Here is a 13789-nt window from a genome sequence, read left to right on the forward strand (position 1 = left end):
AAGAGCACTGTAGCAAGACTGTGTATCACATGTTGTGCACGGAGAGTAAGGCGAGCAATCTTCATCATCAAAAATACGACCATCGATTCAGATTGAATTAGAGAATGAGGATGAGATAAGGATAAGAGAAGAATTTTAGAGAATTAGGATGAGAGAAGGATAAAAAAATGAGTGATGAAGAAACGAAGAGAGAAGGAGGAGCAACAGAGTGATGCAGAAATGAAGAAAGAAGGAGCAGTAACGGTAGTAGAAGATGGAGAAGAGCACTGTAGCAAGACTGTGTATCACATGTTGTGCACGGAGAGTACTGCTCTACTGTTCCTCTTAGAGTGAATTCCCAGAGTTTGGACATTTAGAAGGGTCTTAGAAATGTTAAGAGTTAGTGTTAATCTTTCATTAGCCGCATTAGGAGATGCCATGGACGATGAAGCCAATTATGATTTTAAGGCGGTAGTTGATGTGAAGATATTGGTTTCAATATATTGATGTGGGAATAATGCACACCTCATCAAAGGAGCTTATTATGCTTGTATTTACTATTTAGGCAAATGATAATGTTAATTATCGAAGTCAACTATCTTTAAACTAACTTAATAATGTTTGCATTACTAACGTTTTTTAGTCGTTTTCTAACTTGCAATGTAACATCGGAAAATAAGAATTACACGGATATTTGAAATGGCGGATGTAGAGTCTTTAAGAGTACTAACTATTGTGAACTTGTACTTCTTAATAATATAACATGGAATTTTTTTAATTTACCCTAAGAATTTGAATTCCATATACAACTCACTAAGAATTTGAATGATAACAGACAAAAAAATACCTAATGATAACGTGTTTGTTCATTCATTCAACTAATGTTATGCAATATATACAATACAACTAATGCTAATGATAACAGACAAAGAAATTCCATATATTAACACCAATATATACAATACAACTAATGCTATGAAATATAGGGTTGTAAAAAACCGCAACATTCATTCATTCAATAAGTGAATATACTATCTTAAGTATACAATCTTATCAGTTATCATTGCTCTTTGCCTCTTTTGTCAATCTATATCACAAATCCTGAAAAAAAAAATTCTTTAATTGAAATAAAGATAATAAGACAACCACACACTAAATTAAACTATAATTGATGACAACCACACGTATAATTGCTTTGGTAGGTATTTTATGAGGGGTATCATACATATAAAATTTTTATTTTGCGCCTACAATGCTTATATAGTATCTTAGATGTCATGTACCTCTACAAAGTTGGTAGGAGTGTAATTGAACTATGTTTCTTTGTCTGTTATCATTAGATTAAGTTTCACAGTTTTTTTAAATATCTTAATTCAACGTGTTTGTTCATCCTTACCCTAATAAGAATCTGAATTCCATATACAACTCACTTCGGCATAGTTTATTTGCCAAGGCTAATTAAAAAGAGCGTGTTTATGGTTTAATGTAGAACATAACTCCCTCCTATTCAGCCGAATATTCTTCTTTCTCTAATATATGTGATGAATATTATAATATTCAGCCGAATATTTCTCTTTCTCTAATATATGTGATGAGTATTATAATGAAAGGAGACATTAGACTGATAGGAGGGAGTATTATACAAAGTACTCCGTACTTGCGTTACAAACAATTTTAGTTAATATTACTAGACCAATATAACAAAGGCCTTAGATTGCAGAGACAAACTAATAATTAGGGAGAGACGTGCTAATATTTTAGCAGTAAAGAGGAAATTGTAATTACGTCAGATTATCCATTGGAGAGAAGTAACCACGCTACTAAATCCCTCGTACGATGGAAGAACAAATTTTATAAAATTTCAGCTGCAAGCGAAATAATTTTACCCAAACACAGATAGTCAAATAATTACCGAAACACAGATAGTCTAAGGCTCTGTTTGGCAAAACTACCTGAAAAGGTATTTGAAACGAAAAAGGTACGAAAACTAAAACCTGAAAAAGCTAATCAAACGAAAAGGAATCGATAAGGTAATGAAAATTAGGATGATAAGAATCGATCATATAAAAATGTGTTTGACAAACTAGTGAAAAGGTAGCTGATTTTGGTAAAATGACGTAAAAGGATATGAAAATTATTTAATATTATAGAATAAAAGGGGTACAAAATGGAAAATAAGTCATTTCAGGTACCTGATTTCCCAAATGCTACCTGAGGTAGCATTTCATTTCAGGTACCTTATTTGACCAAATAAGCTACTTGCCAAACACTTACAAACAAATCAGGTAGCTGAAATTTTGGTCAAATAAGCTACTTTGGTCAAATAAGCTACCTGAAGTGTCGTGCCAAACAGAGCCTAAAGATCTACATAGTATAAAAGCCAAGTTCTTTCTTGGCTTTTGATTGGCTGCTCAATTTTAGGGATGAAAAAATAAATGGACCCCACCATCATTTCTATTAATTATTTACCCTCTCTCCTCTTTCCTTATTCTAATCTGTTTTCTTATTTTTTTCATCTACATATTCCATTTTATAGATATGATAATACACATTATATAACCTAAATTATACAAAGTACAAATTAAATGTTACATAGACATAAATTAAATAGCCTAAATAAATAAATAAACAAATAGAAAATTAAAAATAATTTTCTTCTTTTGAGCCAGAGACATTATTCAATCGTAAATTTGGCGGATGATTAGACGTTTTTTTTTTTTATGGAACAAATCAGAAAAAAATGTGAAAATTGCAGATCTATATATTTTGGTATTAGATTGTAGGATACTTACATGAATCTTTACCAACAATTAAAGTTCTTTTTGATATAAATCGGAGATGGGTGATAAAAAAAATTGAAGAATTATAAAAGATGGATGATGAAGATAAAATATCTTGATGAAAATAAAAAAGCCCCGAAAAAATCCATATTTTCGAAAAATATGGAACAAATCATAAAAAATGTGAAAATTGCAGATCTGTATATTTTGATATTAGATTGTAGGATACTTACATGAATCTTTACCAACAATTAAAGTTCTTTTTTGATATAAATCGGAGATGGGTGATAAAAAAAAATTGAAGAACTATAAAATATGGATGATGAAGATAGATGAATTGTGGAAAATGAGATGATCAGCTTTAGTGAAAAATGAAAGGAAAGAAGATGAATGACATGGGTAGGCACTATGCAGAGGAAGCAAGGAGGCGAAATTTGAGAAAAATTGTGAGTATTAGGTAAGTGAGGGTGGGTTTGGGTTTTCAGGTGTTTAGTTTAGGATTTATTTACTTCTATATTTAGATTTCAACTTAGTTTAATTATTTGGGACATAAATATTTATACTCTATAACTTAGTATTTCGGTGGGTTTGGGTTTTTATCATTATGGTGTTTAGTTTAGGGTTTATTTTAATTTAGTTTGGGCGTATATAGTATAATTATTAATTTGTATCACGACTTACATCGGATAATATTAATAGCATTTAAAATATAATTTGTTTTCAGTACTTCTGAATTTAGTAAGTATTTAAATATTCAATCATATGGAGCTATATCTTCATGAGTACGGAGTATAATTTATAACATGTTATTATCATTATACATCATATTATTGTATTATCACTTGAGAATAATATTACGCCAGACCACATTTTCACTAAACGAGATTTTGAATATCAGAATTTTAAAAATAACCGTGCATTTTTAAAATGCACGGCATATATTATCAAAACAAGTTGACCTAATATAAAAAAAATTAGGAATCCTTGATCTAACGGGTCGACAGGGGTCGATAAGGTCTCAAAATGGGTTATTTTGGGTTTGGGTCAATTCTAAACCACATATTATAATATACACTTTCTAACAAATATTACCAATACAATATGAACAAGTAAAAATTACAAATTGAATAATTAAAAAAGAAAAAAAAAAGCATTTCACAATTAGCCTTTAAGATGAATAAAGTACTCATGTTTTTTGTTTAGTTCAACGAAGCGCACATTTAATCGCATTGCACTAGAGTCTAGAGGGGAGGGGGAATCGAACCTGAGACCTATTGTCAAGGATAGCTCTGTCTTAACCACTAGACTAAGTACTTAATGATTAAAACAATAACACATATAGCTAAAATAAAATTTTCAAAACCGATAAATCATAAGCATAAAATCTTATCTCATATTATTATACATTAATGAATTATACAGAAGGAAAATAAGATAGCGTATAACCTAAACCTATGTCATCTGCCATTAAAAAACTACATAAAATGGCTTATAACCTAAATCTATGTCATCTGCCATTAAACAACTACACTGTAATAAAAATCAAATTACAAAAATCAAATTATCAAAATTTACGGTATACAAGGTTAATATTATTTTGTCTTGAGTTTTGCAATTATCTATTATGGTATAAAGATGATCATAAGCCGTATGGTCCAATATTTGTAATTTTATTATATTATTTATATTTTATACCTTGACGTACATTAGATGATTGATTAGTATTTAAAGTTAAAATATGTGGAATTGTGTTTTTAATTTTTATCCGTATTTAGTGTAGTCGTTGAATATTCAATCCCGTGCAATTTTTTTGCACGGGTTTAAAACTAGTTTAAAGCTTAAAACTGAGTTGGAGAGGTGCACCAGGCACAAGCAATAGTGCAACACATGGGCGACACGGGCCCGAACTGCTTGAAATCAACATTGGAAGCCAAAACAAAAGTATACTTTGGACCTCAAATAAGATATTAGGATAAAAGAATGCAAGTCGTGTAGTCATTAAAATTCCAACGCTCAGAAAATATCGAATTTTAATGACTACATGACTTGCATTCCATACGAGTGTATATCGTCTATTTTTAGAAACCCCACGCATCATATATGTCTGAAAGTACGATTGGTGATACAAGCAACTCAAGTGGTTTTCACCTAAACTTTGTTCTCATTTTATCAACACCATAATTTAGCAGCCACCCAGTGGCCAATGCTTTTTAGTGGCTTAAAGTACTATACAGTAACTCAGATGCAAAGGGGGCCTCCTAAATCTGATTGTTGATGCCTGATGGTGGGGTTACACCGGTAAATGCCTGATGGTGGGGTTAATATCGTTTTTTATTTTCTTGATTATGGAGTAGCAATCGGTAAATGTTGCTTACCTTGTGAGTAGCCGCTCTACAAATTTTGCTTCAAATCTCTCTACAAATTTCATGTGAACATTAAACATTTAAATCTATGAAACTGAGGTGGTGTGCTAATTTGTAGGAACAAATACTAATCACGTATCAATGGCAATCCAAAGCAGTTGCTGATTATATATGACCAAACACTAGTGAACATCATCTGAACACACAGCAAAATATGTACTGATATTGTTTCGCGTATAGAGTTCCTAATTAGTGATTAGAAGTTAGAACACATAACTAGAATTACTGAGAAGCAACCATAATTAAATTAATGTTAAAACAAACTTGATTTGTCACTTGCATATTGTGAGACGGGCAAAATCCGTCTTCAGCTTGTGACAAATAGTACCCGTCCTCAATGAGAATTTGTTAAAAACAAACCCATATAATTCGTTGATAACTTGGATCACTTGTGCAGGTGAAAAACAAATGTGCAGGTGAGTGGAATGTAAACTTTGTACACCTTGTGAAAATTATGCCCAGTTTCATGCCTTGATAATCGTCCAAGGAAAAATACATGAGAAGCAATAAAAATTAAACTGAACTGGAGAGGTGCGCCTGGCCCAAGCAATAGTGCAACGCATGGGCGACGCGTGAAGGTCCAGGCAGCAAGCTACCTTAATGGGCCTCCCCTCTTAAAAAATAAATTTAATATCGTGTGAGCCAATGGCCCACATATCAGATATTAAACTGATAAGAACAGATACTACACTTGATCTTAGCCAAAAGGCCGAGAAAGGTATGCTTATTACAATAGCTCATTGCCTATTTTATAGTATGACAAGTCCTTTCCTTTGAACTATTTGCTCGATGTGGGACAGAACTAATTTTTTATAACTTTTCTGTTTATCATTGCAGCCTATCACTCTCTCTATTGTGTAATGCTCCTACATGGCTACATGAATCCTAATCTCACCTAAAGCTATAGCCTGGTCTCAAACTTATTAATGTAGTCTCTAAATATTTAGTTCACTTTTCACAGGGGTGAAGGGGACTTGATGCCTACACCAGAACCTTTGATATATATTATTAAAACAGAACTACATTTGTCACCAACATCCGACGACATACCCGCAAACTTAGATTTGTAAACAAGAATGTCAATAATGCTCAAAATAGCCATGTTCTATAATTTTCAATAGTTCGCCGCCTGTCAAAACGCCAAGAAGCAACGCCCGAAGCCAAACAAAAGTACACTAAATTAGCTCCACATGTCCGTACCAAAAAAACAAAGTAGATTTTCTAGATACTAGACAATCCGCAACCACTATGTTATCCCAGATATATGTGATAACGTGCAAATCGTGTTTACCGAGTCAACCACCCTTTTATAAGAGTGACAAACTCAAAATTTAGGAGACATTGTCCCAACTCTTGAATAATTACGGTAAACACAAGGAGAACGAAGGAAACAAGCAAAAGAAATTATCAATTTAAACCCCCACAAAGTCAATTTTTCTAACAATGTAGTGTTTAGACAGATTCAAATTTCCATATAGTGAAATATGCTAATTTTGCAATCAGGATCCGAGGATAGGATCCTCGAATCCTCTTCAAGAGAGTAACTGCAGTACTTTTCTAACACACAAAGAAAGGGTAAGTTGGTAATTTCAAAGACCTTTTGATTCCCCCTTCCTTTGTTAAAAAGTACTAGACTTGTCGAGTTAACTGAAGAGAAGCGTTCCTCCTAATTTTGTGCTTAAGGTCTAGCCAAGTTATTTGTGGGAACGTATTGGTGGGACTACGTACTCATAAGGGATTACTTAACACTTAATAAGACAATTTTCCAGATGGATTTCCATGATATTTACTTGTATGATTTGCATTACTTATGTCTTTTAGTTGTTTTCTAACTTGCAATATGTTGAGATATTGTGTTGTGCTGATGACAAGTATTTCAGATGTTATTTTCTTTAGGCAGTTGTGCTATTAATGTGTATGTTTTTCAAGTTTTGAACTATGATTATCAAGTTTGGAAGAATTTTAATGAGATATAAAGCTAACAAAGGCTAATCCCCACAAACCCATCTCATCCTCTTGCTTGTTCGGGACCACAAATTCTCAAATTTTGATCCAAACCCGCATTAATCACACCTTTAGATCCTCACTTTTATAACTAGTAGACTAAACATACATGATTCATGACAATAACATACATGATTCATGTTTATTTATGACTACATAGCTCTTAACCCTTTGCAAGTCTATGATAAACATATATTGATATTATACCCAATATATTTACAGCGTAGTGACGTTCTTGCATACGAGTCGGATAACTCGTATCTTGAACAAGTACACCGGTAAAAAATAAACATATATTGATATTATACCCAATATATTTACAGCGTAGTGACGTTCTTGCATACGAGTCGGATAACTCGTATCTTGAACAAGTACACCGGTAAAAAAAAGGGGGAAGTGCGTCAGACAACCATGCGACCATCCCAAGCCCACGAGTGGACTGAGGAACGATCCTCTACAGCAAACCACTGGTCCGAAGATCAATGGCAGCCGTTAATCACGCTCTGATCGCATGGCTATGGGTTCATCAACCACACTTTGTTTTCCTGCTCAGAGATCTCGAGGATCTGATGACGGCTATAGATGTAAGATCCTGTTCAAGTAAGGTCGTGTCAAGTATCCTTTGCTGGGCTTCTATAAACATCAGTTTTCTCGAGTACTTCCCCGGTATGGGTTTTATTCATCATTAGACAAGTAATAACAATATGAGCTTATGTACCTGATTAGAGCGAGGAAATTCGCCTTATATATGCTTTGATATCGAAACGCCATTGTTTGATTGTTCTGCAAAGCACTTCATATGGTGTTCCAGATGATCTATCTAGAACTAAGCAATAATCAAAGAGTGAGTGATTATCACGATTAACTGGGTTTAATTAGAAAATAAAATGGACGATAAAAGTGAAAGCTAAGCTAAAAAAGGATGAATAAGGAGAGAGATTACCTTGGTCTTGCGGAAAATTCCGACTTGTGGTACAAATTCTAGAAGAGCTATGAGTCTATCACTACATCAGTTTGCTAGCTAGCAACGTGTCATCGTAATCGGTCGTCCCGTATCTCGTTTAGTTTGCCGAGTAGCTGAGACACTCCTCTTAATCAGTAGTCTCGTGTCCGACACCGTATTGGACACCGATATTTGTCGGACACACGCCTAAACATGTCACATACCTTTAAAGCCGTATCTAATTAAGTAATTTTCTTTATTTATTTGGACTAGTATTTGAACACATTTTAGACACACTTTCAAACGGAATCAAGTTGAATTTAGGCAGAATAGTGTGTTGTTTTATGGTGGGGAAATGAGTTAAATTGGGGGGTGAATGTCGTTCTCTACACGAGGAATGAAATGTCAAAAGAGATTGGTTCGAATATGGGTTTGGGTGGGAAATGAGAATGAGTTATAGTCAAAGTCAAATTTTACCTTCGCTTATTTAAATTTAATATCAAATACATGTAAAAAAATTAAATTGTACGTTGTTTATAACTATGCAAATATATTTTTATTAGATTTAACATACCCCGTGTCCTAAATTTTATGGGAAGTCGTATCACTGTCACGTGTTCGTGTCCATATATATATGTCCGTTTTGGTGCTACCTTTGAGGTTTTATGCAAGTTATGCTTGGCATTGAGTCATTTAGATACCACAATGTCCCTCGAAAATGTACTACGTCACACGAAAAACATTTTTAAAAAAAATAACGCCCGCTAGTGTGTGTTTTCTCTTTGACGCTATCATTCGCTTTCTAATAGGCTGGGCAAAGCTAACCCGATCCGATAATGCTTATCCGAGACCCGAAATTACCTGACCCAATTATGATAGAAACCTGGGCCAATCCGGCACGTACTTTGATTGACCCAATGTTTACCCTATTCCAAAACCACTCGAAAAACATTTTAAAAAAAAAAAAAACACCCGCTAGTGTGTGTTTTCTCTTTGACGCTATAATTCGCTTTCTAATAGGCTGGGCAAAGCTAACCCGATTCGATAATGCTGATTCGAGACCCGAAATTGCCTGACCCAATTATGATAGAAACCTGAGCCAATCCGGCACGCACTTTGATTGACCCAATGTTTACCCTATCCCAAAACCACTCGACCCATAATTGACCCACCCAATCTGAAAAGATCCAAAGAGACCCAAAATTACAAGTTTTAAGTCTTATTAGTTATCTACCATATACATCAAAATAAAGGGCTCATCGGTTGCAACAGTCCATTATAAATACTAATTAATTTTGAAAGATATTCTTTTGACACATGAGCCATCATATGAGCCTGTCTATGGCTAAGTGGAAATCAAATGAACACCATTACATATAGACATGAAGATATATAGGCATTTTTCGCAAATTCATAGTCAGTTGATGTTGATAAGGAATTCTACAACTTACTACGATTTGCATTTCATGGAGACTTCTATTCTGTCATTTAAATATTACTCTTAAATGTTTCTGGGAGTTAAAGACAAATATTACTCATCAATTGGAATAGCAGAACTAGAATCTTCATCATCTTCATCGGCACTAGACGTAGAGACATTAGTTTCAACTATAGCTGCTGAATTCACTGAGCTGTCACTAGAAGTGATTCTAACATCTGCATTTCTTGCTGTATAAGTCGGAGTAAGTCGTCCTTGTGCTAATAAGGCTTCACGGGCTGCTTTTTCTTTAGCGGTTTTGGCTCTATCCAACACATCCTCCTGCTCATATAAACAATATAGGGTAAATATAACCCTCCAGCATAGTTCTTTTTTATTGTACATATACACTGAATCATTTTGGGATTAAGGATCTGATGTTGCTGTTGTTGTATACTTGTATACACATACACTAGATGACTTTGGCAAAAGCTTCTCTAATTACCTGGGTATACCAAGTTCAGATGCATTACAAATCTTTTGGGCGAAGGCAAAATGGAGTATAGTTAGAGCACAAATTCTCAGATAAGTGTAGGCCAGTGCAGCACAATTTCTTTTATCAGATACCACAAGGAAGAAACCGATGCATGTCGGTTACAAGGCATCAACAAAGATAAAGCCACAGTCTATTATTAGTCCAAGATCAAACCTATTCCCTAAGTTAAAGACTTTCTATTCCCATAAAGTACTGATCTATGCATCTACAGTCTTTAATTGTGTTAAAAAATTGCTGCAAGGGTTCGATACCCACGAGAAAATGACTAGTTGCTAACAAGGTCAGTGAATCAATCACTCGGATCAATGACTAGTTGCAAACCAATTAATGCGGATTACAAGGTAATGCACTTTTTCTTGTAGTGGAAAAAAAAAAGAGGAGACTGAGATCAGAGATTTATAACTGGCAAGCCCACTTAAAGCACAATCATGCTCGACAGTGGGTCTTGCCCAGTTGAGTCTCTTGTTCTTCAGAAATGGCGCTCCCACTTTTGGGATGAAGTAGAAAGATTGTCCCATTGGTCGTACTCATTGTGTTTAGGATTAATAATGTTTATTCTTCGATGTAACTGTGTCCAAGACAGTTTGTTATCTGGGTATAAGATCGGTACCCAACCCTGACCAATTCGACCATTTTCTTAGAAAAATAAATAGGGAGACTTGCATAAAAGGGTAGAGAAAAAATGTGGACGAATAATTAAGTTGGATACTGAACGAATAAATAAAAGGAATTAATTATGCCTGACCTGGAAATCCTGAATCTGCTTTTGTTGCTCAGCTTGCAACCTGCCAACAGTGCTTAGGATTTCACCAACTACAGATTCAACTCGTTCTGTAACTGCTTCTCCCAGTGCTTTCCCTAAGAAAAAGGCATCCAGGACAGTTCGGCTGTCACCTTCACCTGAAAAATAAGTACCACTGGTTCAAATATAAGACTGGAGCAACAAGTAAAAACTTAAAATCAAACATCACTACATTAGCATATTGCAACCATAACTCATATAACTCGCATGCACACGAGGTGCATGCATTGCTTTTGTAAACAAACTGTATCTTTCAAAGTATGATTTTCTGCAAGAATACCTATCTTTTTTATTTGAAGAGGTCAAACATTTAGAAGCACTCCATACTAGGGAGGATGGGGCAAAGAAAATGCTACAATAGCAGAACTGTAAGATCCTCAAATGGCTAGTACCGCACCTCACCAATTGCGGCTTGGCTGCACCTTGTGTACAAGACGCACCCTTAAGGTGTTTTAGACTTTTAACTAGATCCTCTGTGCACCTTAAGAATGGATGTGCCTTTTCAAACTAAGGGTTCGTTTAGATTGGGTATTTGGAGGGGATGGGAAGGAAATTATACAAAATCCCGTGTTTGATTAGCAAACAAGGTTGGGGGGAATGTATGGGGAAGAAAATGAAGAGATCCATTTTCCTTCCGGACAAAAAAATTACTCCAACACAGGAAATATTTGGAGGGAAATTGTATCCAAAGACACCTACTCCATGTCCCCTCCCTTTCCATTCCCTCGACACCCTCTCCTCCCTTTCCCCCTACTTTGGTATCCAGACAAGGCCTAAGACTCAAACTACGACCCCTTGTTCAGGCTCATGTGATTGCAACATGAGAGGCCATCTTGTCCCTATCTCGGTTCCTTGATTCGCATTAAGCATGAGCCTATACTAGGGACAACTAATGACCTTGAGCATTTCCACTAATCTCTTGTCAAAAGATTGTCGAAATTCTAAGTCGAATCCAAGTTTTAAACAAAGGGCACTTAAAAAATCAACTCAAAACAGTAAAACTTAGCATTTGTGAGTCTATTAGAGTAAAACTTAATCAATGCTAGAAAGCTTAAGATCGTTTATCGCATCTTAACAGATATACTTGAGCCAACTACACAAGCTAACTGTTTCTCTTAGAATTTTTGCTTAAAAGATTTATTTAACCTATCCCTACAACCATCTACACACATGCCTTAGAACTTAACTTCAAAGTTCTAATTCGGTCCGACTTACGGAGTATAATAAACCACAAATCATTCACATGTAGTAACAACAGCTTAGGAACCCTGAAAAATCAAACAAATAGCTTGATACCAAGTTAATCCACAGCTCACATAGAGGCATGTAACTCATATTTCAAAATTGCTTAACATAGGAAATAGCTTAATATCAAGTTCATCTACAGCTCAAAAATAGGCATCTAACTTATACTCACTCCGTCTCAATCATTTGTTTACCTTTGATCAAAATCCGCTTCACAAAGAATATAAAAGGTAAACAAATGATTGGGACGGAGTGAGTATTTCATAAATTCACAACCTTTATAAAGCACTTGAATTTACATTTTACAACCCAATATTAGAAATAAAATATGCATTAATCAACAAAAAACCCATTAAATTATATCTCATTTAGTAATTATCTACTCTTTTGATTAAATTAAATTTACTACCAAAATATACCCTAACCCAGTTCATTAATTAGAACAAAAGTAGAATACTTTTGGAAAAAAAAAGAAGAAACAAACCAGGGCCAAGAGAGGAGCAGCAGGAGATGGGTCTGAGAGATTGAGAGTTAAATGAGAGAGAAAGTTGAGCATGATTAGGGAGATTATGAGGGTAATTAGCATTTAATAGTAATGGGAATTTGGATTTGGGGGAGATACTGATGTGATTAGGATGAATTTGGGGATGAATTTGTGAGGAAGAAGTAATTGATGTGGAAGATAATTTTGCATAGTTCGTCATTTTTAAAACACTTGACAAAAACCAGAGGTGATGAACAAGTTGGGTAGGATGTTTGGAGAGGTTAAGCACTTTAGCTAAATAGCTACCACTTCAAAGATGTTTCTTCTATATAAGAGTGCGGTAATATCGTATGTAATACTTCTTGTCATGAATTTTAACACTATCAACTCGATGAAATTTCGAGAATTTGTAGTTAAGTTAAAACAATCCGACCTTGATGTTAAACTAGTTGTACCCGGAAGAGTCTCCTTTAGGGTTTCCTGTGAGGGTTCCGTCTTAGATTTTCTTCGCTCAATCCTTTGCCTAAAGGTTCCTCCTTTCGATCCAATCGTAAGGGCTTCATTCTTTAGGTTTCTTCGTGCGTTTGTCCGGGTTTCTGGTTGAGGCGACGGGCACTGTTCTGGAGTTGTGTTGATGACTGATAGGGGAGATACGAGTATAGGGAGGGGTAAGGGGAAAGTGGATGCAGGAACGACGTTCGTTTGGGATGTGGGAGGAGAAGAAAAGGATGAGGAGGATTCACACGCCATGCTCATTGGTAAAATCTGGTCTCTGAAATCGATTAACGCGAGAGCAGCCGTGGAGTCAATGTCAAAACTTTGGTGTACGAAGGGTGCGGTGGTGTGTAAACTTATCGATGCGAAGGAGAAGATTTTCACTTTCAAATTCACAGACGAGAGGGAGAAAGCGAAGATCCTGGATGGACAGCCGTGGCATTTCGACAAGTTCATCTGGTGTTTTAGCGAGCCAAACCTAGAAGGGAGGATGACGGATGTACCATTACACTTTGTCCCGTTATGGGCTAGGGTTTACGACCTCTCTCTTAGAGGAAGGTCTAATATGGAGAATGTGAGACGCCTTGGCTCGCAACTGGGTAGCTATATTACGGTTGACGAGGTGCCATTACCTGAGATGGAACGGGCAGTTAGATTGCGG

General features: G+C 35.3%; 1 protein-coding gene, 1 long non-coding RNA gene and 2 other non-coding genes across 4 annotated transcripts; all 4 read right to left on the minus strand.

The window, feature by feature from the left end:
* Positions 1-823: 823 nt before the first annotated feature.
* LOC141652190 (uncharacterized) lies at positions 824-8225 on the minus strand. Its single transcript, XR_012547018.1, has 3 exons — positions 8130-8225; positions 7905-8012; positions 824-1080 (listed from the first exon to the last, which is right to left on the minus strand). It is a non-coding gene; the product is annotated as an uncharacterized LOC141652190 (long non-coding RNA).
* Positions 5709-5904, minus strand: LOC141654409 (U2 spliceosomal RNA). Its single transcript, XR_012547970.1, has one exon. It is a non-coding gene; the product is annotated as a U2 spliceosomal RNA (small nuclear RNA).
* On the minus strand, positions 7582-7796 carry LOC141654127 (small nucleolar RNA U3). Its single transcript, XR_012547698.1, has one exon. It is a non-coding gene; the product is annotated as a small nucleolar RNA U3 (small nucleolar RNA).
* A 1279-nt stretch (positions 8226-9504) lies between the features above and the next one.
* On the minus strand, positions 9505-12945 carry LOC141653396 (uncharacterized protein At4g13200, chloroplastic). Its single transcript, XM_074461149.1, has 3 exons — positions 12634-12945; positions 10848-11002; positions 9505-9888 (listed from the first exon to the last, which is right to left on the minus strand). The coding sequence occupies exons 1-3, from the start codon at positions 12851-12853 to the stop codon at positions 9661-9663; spliced, it is 603 nt and encodes a 200-aa protein (XP_074317250.1). The 5' UTR covers positions 12854-12945; the 3' UTR covers positions 9505-9660.
* Between the last annotated feature and the right edge of the window lie 844 nt (positions 12946-13789).

The sequence above is a fragment of the Silene latifolia genome, chromosome 4, assembly GCF_048544455.1.
Source record: "Silene latifolia isolate original U9 population chromosome 4, ASM4854445v1, whole genome shotgun sequence".
NCBI lineage: Eukaryota > Viridiplantae > Streptophyta > Magnoliopsida > Caryophyllales > Caryophyllaceae > Silene > Silene latifolia.